Source organism: Choloepus didactylus, chromosome 20 (assembly GCF_015220235.1).
Source record: "Choloepus didactylus isolate mChoDid1 chromosome 20, mChoDid1.pri, whole genome shotgun sequence".
Lineage (NCBI taxonomy): Eukaryota > Metazoa > Chordata > Mammalia > Pilosa > Megalonychidae > Choloepus > Choloepus didactylus.
The window spans coordinates 45,352,142-45,365,025 of NC_051326.1; the positions used below are offsets into that span (position 1 = coordinate 45,352,142).

The 12,884-nt window shown below is 35.1% G+C and overlaps 1 protein-coding gene across 1 annotated transcript; it reads left to right on the forward strand.

Annotated features, from left to right (window-relative positions):
- The first annotated feature begins 11,601 nt into the window (after positions 1-11,601).
- Positions 11,602-11,940, forward strand: LOC119516936 (40S ribosomal protein S24-like). Its single transcript, XM_037813469.1, has one exon. The coding sequence runs from the start codon at positions 11,602-11,604 to the stop codon at positions 11,938-11,940; it is 339 nt and encodes a 112-aa protein (XP_037669397.1).
- The last annotated feature ends 944 nt before the right edge of the window (positions 11,941-12,884 follow it).

Sequence of the window (12,884 nt, forward strand, 5' to 3'; positions counted from 1 at the left end):
ACAGACAATTAGTAAAGACTATGAAACATGATTTCTGCAATTGTTTTTTATTTGTTTTTGTTAGCTCCTGGCACTCAAGGAAATCTCTGCCATATCAACAGCTAGATATAAACTTAACCAACAGAGAGCTCAGGGATTAAATTGTATAATTGGTACTTTAAAATATTAAAGTGTACATTGTGCAACCATATTAGAAGAAAAACAAACTGGATACACTAGCCCATCCAAAGGAATAAAATAAAAATCCAGAAATCATAAATGAAGAAGATCAGACTTTGGACATACAGGACAAAGACTTGAAAAAAAATGATTCTCCATATGCTCAAGGAGATAAAGAAAAACAGAGACAAAGAACTAAAACATATCAGGAAAACAATGAATGAACAATGTCAGAATCTCAAAAAAGAGACAGAAATTTTAAAAGGAACCAAAGAGAAATACTGGAGTTGGAGACCACAGTAACTGAAATGAAAATTATGTATAGGGTTTGAATAATAGAATGGAGCTAGCATAAGAAAGAATCAGTGAGCTCAAAGACAAGACAACTGAAATGACGCCAATTTCATTTCAGAAACCATGAATGCAAGAAGACCATGAGATGAAATACTTGAAGTACAGAAAGAAAACAATAACCAAACAAAAATTTTATATAGCAAAACTGTCTTTCAAAAATAAGAGAGATTAATATACTTACTGAGTTAATCACCACTAGATGCACCCTACAAACTATGCTAAAGGAAGCTCTTCAGACTGAAAGGAAAGGACATGAGACAGTAGATCAAAGCAGCATGAAGAAATAAAGAACTCAGGTAAACTTAACCATATGGGTAATTAAAAATGCCAGTATTATCATATTGTATTTTTTGGTATGTAACTCCACTTTTTACTTCTCACAAGTTCTAAAATGGAAATGTATAAATGTAATGAAATATCTGTGGATTCGGACATACAACGTAAAAAGATATAACCTATAACAACTACAAAAAAATGATGGGAGGAACAGAGAAGTATAGGAACAGTGTTTATGTATGCTCGTGAAGGTAAGTTAGTATCAAATAAAAAAATAATTGTTATAGATTTAGGATGTTGAATTTAAGCCCAATGGTAACCACAAAGAAAATATGTGAAAAATATATGCAGAAAGAAAGGAGGGGGGACTCAGTGTTACACTAGAAGAAAAATCAAATAAAAATGGAAGTAGACATTAAGGAAGAATTGAAGGACAAAAAAGATACAAGACTTACAAAGACCAAATAGTAAAATGGCAGAAGAAAGTCCTGCATTATCAGTAGTGATTTTGAATGTAAATGGATTAAACTCTCCAGTCAAAAGGCAGAGATTGTTAGAACAGATAAAAAAAAAATAAGTGTGACCCAAATACATGCTGTTTACAAGAGACTCTTCTTAAATTCAAAGATACAGTTATGTTGAAAGTAAAAGGATGGAAAAAAATACACCATGCAAATAGTAATGAATAGAGAGCTGGAATAGCTAAACTAATATCAGATAAAATAGATGTTAAGTAAAAACTATTACAAAGCGCAAATATACTAGTAAAGTGGTCAATTCAAAAACAAGACATCACACTAATAAATATATTTGGATCTGCTCACAGAGCCTGCAAATATATGAAGCCAATACTGACAGATTTCAAAGAAGAAATAAACAAGTTCTAAATTAATAGTAGGAGACTTCAATGTACCACTTTCAATAATTAATACAACATTTAAACAGAAGATCATTAAGGAAAGAAAAAACTTTAATAGTATAAAACAACTAGATCTAACAGACATGTATACAACACTTCACCTACAGCAACAGAACACACATTCTTCCCAAGGTTATACAGGTCACTATCCAGGATAGACCATACATTAGGTTACAAAACAAGTCTCAATAAATTTTAAAACATTGAAGTCACACAAGTATCCTCTCCAAACACCAAGTAACGAAGCAAAAATTCAGTAACACAGAGAGAAATGGAACATTCACAAATATGTGTAAATCAAACAACATACTCTTAAAAAACCAATGAGTCAAAGAAGAAATTGTAAGGGATATTAGAAAATATCTTGAGGTGCATGAAAATGATATCCCAACATGCCAAAACTTGTGGAGCCAAAGGCAGTGCTCAGAGGGAAATTTATAGCTGTGAATGCTCACATTAAAAAAGAAAAAAGATCTCAAATCAGAGACTAAGCTCACACCTGGAGGAATGATAAAAAGACAAGCAAATTAAACCCAAAGTGAGCAGAAGGAAGGAAACAACAAAGATTAGAGCAGAGATAAATGAAATAGACACTAAAAATACAATAATAAGAACCAACAAAACCAAAATCTGGTTCTTTGAAAAGTTCAACAAACCTTTAGCTAGACTGACAAAGAAAAACAAGAGATAGTACACAAACAACTAAAATCAGAAATGAAAAAAGTGACATTACAACTGATCCATGGAAATAAAAACGATTATAAGAGGATACTATGAACAACTATATGTCAACAAATCATATAACATAAATGAAAAGGACAAATTCTTAGAAACACATAAACTATCTACAATAACTCAAAAAAAGAAAACTTCAACAGACAAATAACAATAAAGAGATTGAATCAGTATTCAAAAACCTCCCAAGAAAGAAAAGCCCAGGAACACAAGGTTTCACCAATGAATTTTAACCGACATTCCAGAAATAATGAATACAAATCATGCTCAAAACACTTCCAAAAAAAAAAAAAAATGGAAGAGGAGGGAGCAATTCTTAACTCATTCTATAAGGTCCACAGCAGCCTAATATCAAAGCCAGATAAAATACCACAAGTAAAGAAAATTTCAGACCGATCTCCCTGATGAATATAGATGGAAAAATCCTAAACAAAATACCAGCAAACCAAATCCAAGAACAATTAACATAATTATACACAATGATCAAGTGGGATTTAACCCAGGTATCCAAGGATGGTTCAATATAAGAAAATCAATTAATGTAATACCCCATATTAATAGAACAAAAGAAAAAAAACACATCATCATCTCAGTTGACACAGAGAAGAAATCTGACAAACTCCAGCACCCTTTGGATAAAAATACTTACAAAACAAGGACTAGACAGAAACTTCCTAAATATGATGGGCATCTATGAAAATCCCACAACTAACATCATACTTAATAGTAAAACTGACAGTTTTCCCTCTAAGATCCATAACAAAAGAATATGGCACCATCACCAATGTCGTTCAACACTGTACTGGAAGTTCTAGCCAGAACAATCAGGCAAGAAAAAGAAATAAAAGGCATCCAAATTGGAAAGGAAGAAACAAAACTTTTCCTTTGTGCACATGATCCTTTTTATAGAAATGCCTGGAAAATCCACAACAAAGCTGCCAAAGTTAATAAATTCAGCAAAGTGGCAGGGTACAAGATCAACATGCAGAAATCGGTAGCATTTCTATACACTAGTAATGGACTACCTGACAAGGAAATCAAGAAAAAAATCCATTACAATTGCAATTAAAAGAATCAAATATCTAGGAATAAATTTAACCAAGGGTATAAAGGGTTTATATGCAGAAAACTATAAAACATTGCCAAAAGAAATCAAAGAAGACCTAAATAAATGGAACAACATTCTGTGTTCATTGCTTGGAAGACTATATATTAAAATGTCAACTCTATCTAAAGCAATTTGCAGATTCAACACAATCCCAATCAAAATTCCTACAGCCTTCTTTGAAGAAATGGAAAAGCCAATAATCTAATCTCTATGTAAAGGATAAGGTACCTGAAACACCAAAACCATCTAAAAAAGAACAATGACATTAGAGGACTCACACTTCCCAATTTTAAAATTACTACAAACCTATAGTAATCAAAACCACATGGCTGTGGCACAAGGACAGACATATCGACCAATGGAATCAAAGTGAGAGTTCAGAAATCAACCCTGACAAATAAATGGCCAAGTGATTTTCAATGGGTGCCAAGTCCATTCAATAGGGAAAGAATAGTCTCTTCAACAAATGGTGCTAGGAGAACTGGATATCCATATGCAAAAGTATAAAGGAGGACCCCTGTCTCACACCATATACAAAAATCAACTCAAGATGCATCAAAGACCTAAATATAAGAAACGAAATTATAAAACTCCTAGAAGAAAACATAGGAAAGTGTCTTATTACCTTGAATTAGGCAATAATTTCTTAGACTTACCATGAAGAGCACTAGTAACAAAATAAAAAATAACCATACCTCATCAAAATTCAAAACTTTTGTACACCAAAGGACTTTATTATTAAAATAAAAAGACAACCTACTCAATGGGAGAAAATATTTGAAAACCACATATTCAATAAAGGATTAATATCCAAAATATATAAAGAAATCCCTCAATTTAACAACAAAAAGTCAAAGAACCCAATTTAAAAATGGGCAAAAGACTTGAACTGATATTTCCCCAAAGAAGATATACAAATGGCCAAAAAGCTCATGAAAAGATGTTCAATATCAGTAGCCATGTGGCAAATCAAAACCATAATGAGATATCATTTCACACCCACTACAATGGCAACTATTCAAAAACCAGGAAATAACAAGTATTGGAGAGGATATGGAGAAATAAGAACACTCATTCATTGTCAGTGAGAATGAAAATAGTGCAACCACTGTGGAAAATGGGCAGTTCCTCGGAAAGTTAAGTACAGAATTATCATATGACCCAGCAATTCCACTTCTAGGTGTACACCCAAAAGAAATAAAAGCAAGGACTCGAACAGATATTTTCACAGCAATGTTCATAGTGGCATTATTCACAATTGCCAAAAGATGGAAGAATCCATATGTCTACTAACAGAAGAATGGATAAACAAAATATGGTATATACAGTTAATGGAATATTATTCAATCACATAGGGATAAAGTTCTGATACATGTGACAACATGAATGAACTCTGAAGACATCATGTTGTGTGAAATAAGCCAGACACAAAAAGACAAATACTGTATGTTATTTCACTTATGTAAAATAATTAGAATAGGGCTTAGGGGATGGGGAGTTAATGCTTAATTGGTAGTTTCTGTTCAGGGTGATGGAAAAGTTTTGTGGTAGATGGTGGTGACGTAGCACAACATCATGAATATAATTATCATCACTTAAAGGGGAAATTTTAGATTGTATATATTTTACTAGAACAAAAATTTAATAAAAACTCATAGCACTGTACACACAAACAGTGAACCCTAACATAATCTATGGACTACAGTTAGTATAATGTTAATAATATTGTTTCATGAATCATAAAAAAGTTACCATACTAATGCAAAGCATTAATAATAGGGAAAAATTTTTGTCTGGGGTGGAGGTATATGGAAATTTGTATTTCTGCATGATTTTTTTGTAAACCTACAACTTCTGTAATTAAAAATAATTTTTAAAAAATAATTAACCGAATGTTGATTGAAGATGGCAGCATAGAGAGGAGTGGAAACTAAGTAGTCCCCCTGGAACAACTACGAAAAACCAGAAACAACTAGTAAATAATCCAGAATAACTGCGGGGGGACAAACGAGACCATCCACTCATCATACACCAACCTGAATTGGGAGGAATGCCTGAGAACACAGCATAAAATCTGCAAGTAAAACCTGCGGATACAAGTCGTGAGACCCCCTCTCCCATAGCCCGAGCTGCAAAGCCTCGTGGTGCCAGAGAGAAGCTCTCTCCCAGCAAGCGAATATAGCTCAGCTGAGCTCCAACTGGGGTTTTAAGTAGCGAGTGTGAACTGCTCACTACAGATACGCATCCCCAAAAAACAGACAGAGGTTTTGGGTGACGACTGACCTTGGAAAGCCGGAGGATCGCCTTGGACCGGGTCTGAAGGGGACTATCTGTTTCTTTTTCAGCTCAATGGAGAAAGCCCCAGTCATATTCAGTTTCCAGGGCTGTGACTCAGGGAAGGGTGGAAACAGCACAAGCAGCGAGCGAGACCATTGAAATGCTAATGACCTCCACCTGGGGGGTCTGTCTTCTCTAGGAGGAAAGGGGTGGGGCCCTTTCCATTCAGAACCACACCCCAGAGCCTGGGGAAACACAGCCATACCTCCTCACACCAGTCAAGAATTATAGGCTAACAGGCATCACCTGCTGGGCAGAAAAGCACAGTGACCTGAGGCATCAAAGGGTGGAGCAATTTTCTAAGACACACCTGCAAGGAAACCAGATACTGAATATTTCTTCCCTCTGGGACCTGAGCCTGTTCTGGTCTGGGAAAACCTGATTTGGATAACCAAGGAAACCATGCCTAGACAACAGAAAATTGCAACCTACACTAAGAAAAACAAACTTATGGCCCAGTCAAAGGAACAAACGTACACTTCAACTGAGATACAGGAATTTAAACAACTAATGTTAAATCAAATCAAAAAGTTTAGAGAAGATATTGCAAAAGAGATAGAGGCTGTAAAGGAAACACTGGGCATATATACGGCAGAAATCAAAAGTTCAAACAAACAACTAGCAGAATCTATGGAAATGAAAGGCACAACACAAGAGATGAAAGACACAATGGAAACATACAACAGCAGATCTCAAGAGGCAGAAGAAAACACTCAGGAACTGGAGAACAAAACACCTGAAAGCCTACATGCAAAGGAGCAGATGGAGAAAAGAATGAAAAAATATGAGCAACGTCTCCGGGAACTCAAGGATGAAACAAAATACAATAATATACGTATCATTGGTGTCCCAGAAGGAGAAGAGAAGGGAAAGGGGGCAGAAGCAATAATACAGGAAATAATTAATGAAAATTTCCCATCTCTTATGAAAGACATAAAATTACAGATCCAAGAAGTGGAGCGTACTCCAAACAGAAGAGATATGAATAGGCCTACGCCAAGACACTTAATAATCAGATTATCAAATGTCAAAGACAAAGAGAGAATCCTGAAAGCAAGAGAAAAGCGATCCATTACATACAAAGGAAGCTTAATAAGACTATGTGCGGATCTCTCAGCAAAAACCATGGAGGCAAGAAGGAAGTGGTGTGATATATTTAAGATACTGAAAGAGAAAAACCGCCAACCAAGAATCCTATATCCAGCAAAGCTGTCCTTCAAATATGAGGGAGAGCTCAAAATATTTTCTGACAGACAATGAGAGACTTTGTGAACAAGATACCTGCCCTACAGGAAATACTAAAGGGAGCACTACAGGGTGATAGAAGACAGGAGTGCGTGGTTTGGAACACAATTTTGGGAGATGGTAGCACAACAATGTAAGTACACTGAACAAAGGTAACTATGAATACGGTTGAGAGAGGAAGGTGGGGAGCATGTGAGACACCACAAGAAAGGAGGAAAGATAAAGACTGGGACTGTGTAACTTGGTGAAATCTAGAGTATTCAACAATTGTGATAAAATGTACAAATGTGTTCTTTTACGAGGGAGAACAAGCAAATGTCAACCTTGCAAGGTGTTAAAAATGGGGAGGCATTGGGGGAGGGATGCAATCAGCATAAACTAGAGACTGTAACTAATAGAATCATTGTAGTATGCTTCCTTTAATGTAACAAAGGTGATATACCAAGGTGAATGCAGATAAGAGAGGGGGATAGGGGAGGCATGTTAGACACTTGACATTGGTGGTATTGTCTGATTCTTTATTCTATTTTGATTTAAGGTTATTTTTCCTTTTGCTGCTTCCTAGCTGTCATTTTTTTTTCCTCTTTCTTTTGCCTCTCTACCTTCTTTGACTCTCCCTCCTGCCTTGTGGAAGAAATGTAGATGCCCTTATATAGACAGTGGTGAAGGTGGTGAACACATAAATGTATGACCATGCAGACAACCATCAATTATTTACTTGGGATGGAATGTATGGTGAGTGAACAAAACCATATTAATAAAAAAATGGGTTGATGACAAAACCTCGAGGGCAATATACTGAGTGAAATAAGCCAGACACATAAGTACAATTATTGCAGGGTCTCACTGATAGGAATTAATTATAATATGTAAACTCATAGACATGAAATATAAGGTACCAAGATATAGGACGAGGCTTAAGAATGGGGAGTGGTTGCTTAGTATGAGCAGAATGTTCAATTAGGATGAACTTAAATGTTTGGAAATGAACAGGGGTGTTGGTAGCAAGATGTGAGAATAACTAACAGCGCCGAATGGTGTGTGAATGAGGTGGAAAGGGGAAGCTCAGAGTCATATATGTCACCAGAAGGAAAGTTGGAGGTCAATAGATGGGAATGTATAAAACTGAATCCTATGGTGGGCAATGTCCATGATCAACTGTACAAATACTAGAAATCGCTTCCATGAACCAGAACAAATGTATGACAATACAATTAGAAGTTAATAATAGAGGGGCATATAGGGAAGAGCGATATACCTATCACAAACTATATACTACAGTTAGTAGTATTTCAACATTTTTTCATAAACAGTAACAAATGTACTTTATCAATACTACGAGTCAACAATTGAGGGGGGTTGGTTAGGGATAGTGGAGGATTAGAGTTTCCTTTTCTTTTTTTCTTTTTTCATCTTTCACTTTATTTCTTGTCTGGAGTAATGAAAAGTTTCTAAAAATTGAACAAAAATTAAGTGTGATGGATGCACAGCTGTATGAGGGTACCCAGGGGCAAATGATTGTACACTTTGGATCTTTGGATAATTGTATGGTATCTGAACAATCTCAATAAAAATTAAAAAAAAAAAAAAAAAAAACAGGAAAAAAAAAATTAACCACCCCTCTCATTGTATAACTTATTAGCCCTAGAGTATAGACCTAAATAGATTAACACAAATACAAAATACACATATTCTCACAGAGACATACAAAAGAACTAAGGCCTGGAAAAGCAGAAAAGCTTAAAAAATAATATGTATATTTTTAAAGCAGGCCTCAATAATTACAAGCCCTGATCTGAAAAGTGTCTGTGGAGATAACTCCTTCTATAGCTTTACTTAGTGCATTGATGAAGCAAATGTATGCTCCATCCTCCCTGAATCAAATAACAATAAAAGGATTTCAAGTTCATTTGTTCATAATTTTAATTCAAATAGGCCAGTGAATGACAGTCTTACATCTTCATTTCCTCTGATTGTGTTCCCAAAGCATGAAAAAACTAAAAAAAGAGTAGGGAACTAAAAGACAATTAGCATCCTTTCTACATTTCTACTATGTCCATTCAAGCATCATTTTATTTATAAATCAACCAATTATAGCATTTTTAAATTATTTCTTAAATTGTAATAAAAAATAACAGCTAACATATCCATATAATAAGGTTATTTTGCTATCACAGGGCACAAATGAAATATTCTACCATTCTACCACAAGTTTCTTCAAGATGATCCAGTTAATTGATTTGATAGAAACGTTAATACTGATTACTAATGCATTAACCATTCACCAAATGAACTCACCCCCCAAGTTCTGCTACAGTCACAGACACTGTCCTACGTTTTAAGGATATTCAGTTAATAATAGTTTGTTATGTCTCTCTTTATCCTCAGTAAAAATTAGTGCATTACCTTCTTACTCATTAATCAATTAACTAACCAACAAATTGTGTTTGTACATTTCAGAAGTCCTTAAGCTGCCTGGCCTTTCTCCTGAGACAGTGTTTTAACATCCTGGTAGTTCTTTGTTTTTACTTCCTTGCTAGTAATAAAGAAAGATTCATAAAACAGAACAAGAAGAGTCTGCCAGGCAATATGAATTGAGCATGTTCAAAGAGTAGAGCAGTATATTAGGCCATGGACTTTTGGAAAATAGGGATAAATGGTCTTTTGGAAAAATAGTTCACAAATATGAAAACCAACTTATAAAAGAAGAAAAAATGTAATTATCTGTGACAGTGCCTGACCAGGCTACTTTAATTTAATTTCTCTTTCTTAGAAGGTGAAGTGCTTGAGGAACATTATCTAAAATCTCACAACCAGGATTTTACTTCTCATTGGCACCTGATAAAACGTCAATCATAACTCCAAGAGAAGGAAGATATGCATCTATTGAATCACTGACATCTGGATGTTCCTTAGCTATTGTCTACCCATTTGTTCACAATTGTAGGACATTTAATTTATTTAGGGAATGAAATAATACAGCTCATAAATAAAAACTCTAGAATTGCTTTAGAGTGAGCCTGCAGGGTAAACAAGGTATCCATTCCAGATTCCATTTATTAAACTGTTTTAAAGTTATTTGGAGACTGACCTTGGTAGGAAAGAATTTGGTTTTTCAACAAATGAAGACCATTCTCTGTAAGACTGCAAGGTCTCCACCAATCAACTGAAATAATTGCTCCAAAATTTCAAGCATGGTACTCCTTGTTCAGAGGAAAATGTTTATCTGAAAAATCTTTGCCTCATATTCCAACAGCCAATAAACTTGAAATATATATATAAAAGACTGAGATACAGGTAATAATGACTCCATTACCAAAATCTATTTGCTGCACTAATTCAGGTCACCCCAGAGCTCAGTTCTGGAGATCATTAGCAAGATTTATTTGACTGATTTTAGTGAATGCCACAGTTCACTTGGAGAATGGTTCTCCTACATAACCATAACTTTCACGTGAGTGTTCATGAACCCACAGGAATCCAACACACATTGCAAGCATAATTAGCTAATTGGGAAAGGTTTTACAGGATAATGTTCCATACACTAGTGCCAGGAATATGTGTTTGTGTGTGCGTGTGTAAGAAATATAGTATAGGCCTACCAATCCTTAATCCAAAATTCCAATATCCAAAAAAAATCTGAAAATTAAAAAGTGCATTAGCAACTCATTTGGCAGCATCCCTGACTCGTCTGTGATTCACTTAGAGACAAAACAGGACCCAAAATGATGTGAAATAATTTAATCTTTCTTTATCCCACTTAGTGCGGATACTCATGTTTTACTGCAGAAATATTAATATCTCATAATAGAATATTGCTCCAGACCCCATAATAGATTGGTCATAGGCACACTGTATTAGTTAAAATGAAAGTCAGCCTGCAAAGAATAATTTAAGGTTCTCCTGACCATTCTTTTTTAAAATAGAAGCATCACATATTCTTGATCCCCTTTCCCTGGCTCTTTTTCCTCCTAGCACCTTTCAGTGGCTGATACTATATCATATATTTATTTGTCTATTTGTTTATTTGTTTATCTCCTACACCAGAATATAACCTCCACAAGAACAGGAACTGTGTTTTGTTCTAGAATGTATTTCCAACATTTAGGGCCTGGTACAGAATAGCACTTAATAATTATTGGTTGACTAAATTTTATTTAATCCAGACATTTAAAAATCACAAAATTCTGAAACTGGCTCATGATCTATGCTACAAAAAGAAAAAAAAAAAAGAATATATAATATAGGAGTAGAATATTCCTATGAACAGTGATATAATTTTGAACCAGAAAATCTTCATTTGTGTCTGGTTCTACCAATTTCACCTTTGCGCCCTTGGGAATGTCACAGAAACTCCTTGATCCTTAATTTATGTTTCTGAAAAATGGAAAGAGCAATTTACATCACACAGTTGTGAAGAACACATGTGCTCTTTTCCGCCCTGGCTGCCTGAGGATCACCTGCCTTCATGAATGACAGGGTCACTATCCAGACCAGGAAGTTCATGGCCAACCGACCACTTCAGCGTATACAAATGGTCATCGACATTCTTCACCCTGGAAAGGCAACAGTACTTGAGACAGAAATTCGGGAAAAACTAGCCAAATTGTACAAGACTACACCAGCTGTCATCTTCATATTTGGATTCAGAACCCATTTTGGTGGTGGCAAGACAAATGGCTTCAGCATGATTTATGATTCCTTGGATTATGCAAAGAAAAATGAACCCAAGCACAGACTTGCAAGATATGGCCTGTATGAAAAGAAAAAGACTTCCAGAAAACAGCGGAATGCAAGAACAGAATGAAGAACGTCAGGGGGCCTGTAAAGGCCAAGGTTGGTGCTGGCAAAAAGGACGTAGGGAAAGGCATTTTAAGCCTTCAGGCATAACAGAAATACTACTATAGTTGCTTTTGTGGTACAGTTAGATTGATTAACATCAGCTTTTCAGAGACTCCAGTACGTATTTTTAAAAGAGAACTGAGTAATTTTGGGGGGCCCTTCTAAATCTATAGTCTATAAACTTATAATTCTATGGCAACGCAACTCAGTATTTCCTAACTTAAACCTAACCAAATAAAAGGAGATGTGAGATCAAGAAAACTGATATTCCGAAAGTAGAATGGTAGACTCTGAAGAGTGTCGGAGGCAAACTGAAAAAAAAAAAAAAAAAAAAAAATAGGTAAAAAGGCTGACTTAATACATAACTCTCAACAAAGCAATGCTTGGCTTAGCAACATGATTATGTCTCTCTCCATTCTTAACTCCTTTGTATCCACATAGAAATTCAATTCTATTATTGCACAAAAGTTGGGGAAGAAACAGCATTTTATTTAGAGGATTTGCTTAAAATCTTCTCTGATAAAATATGAATGTTTTATAAAGGAAAGATAACATCCAATATTTACAGCTTCTCTGGAAAACCAGGGAAAGATACATCACCACAATAGGAATACAGGGCTTTCCACAGGCAGAGATCTCAATTAGAAGTTTGTGTAAAGCACTGTTTAAAATTATTTAATTATAGTGTGATCAAAAATATGTAAACCTTTGGTAAGAAAAGAGAAATTTAGAATCTTAGGAAGAAGGTTGAAGTGGGCTTCAGAATGCTAAAATTGTTTCCTCATATCTGCAAAGTCGTGATTGAATGTTAATCAAGCATTCAGTAGAAAGTAAGGATAAAGGAGCAGAGCACAGAAATTAGAAAGGAGCGGGCAGTCCTAGCTGGGTTAATGTAATCAAGTAGCCATG

Excerpts from the sequence above, each read along its gene's own strand:
- LOC119516936 (XM_037813469.1), top strand. The coding sequence starts at position 11,602 with ATGAATGACAGGGTCACTATCCAGACCAGGAAGTTCATGGCCAACCGA.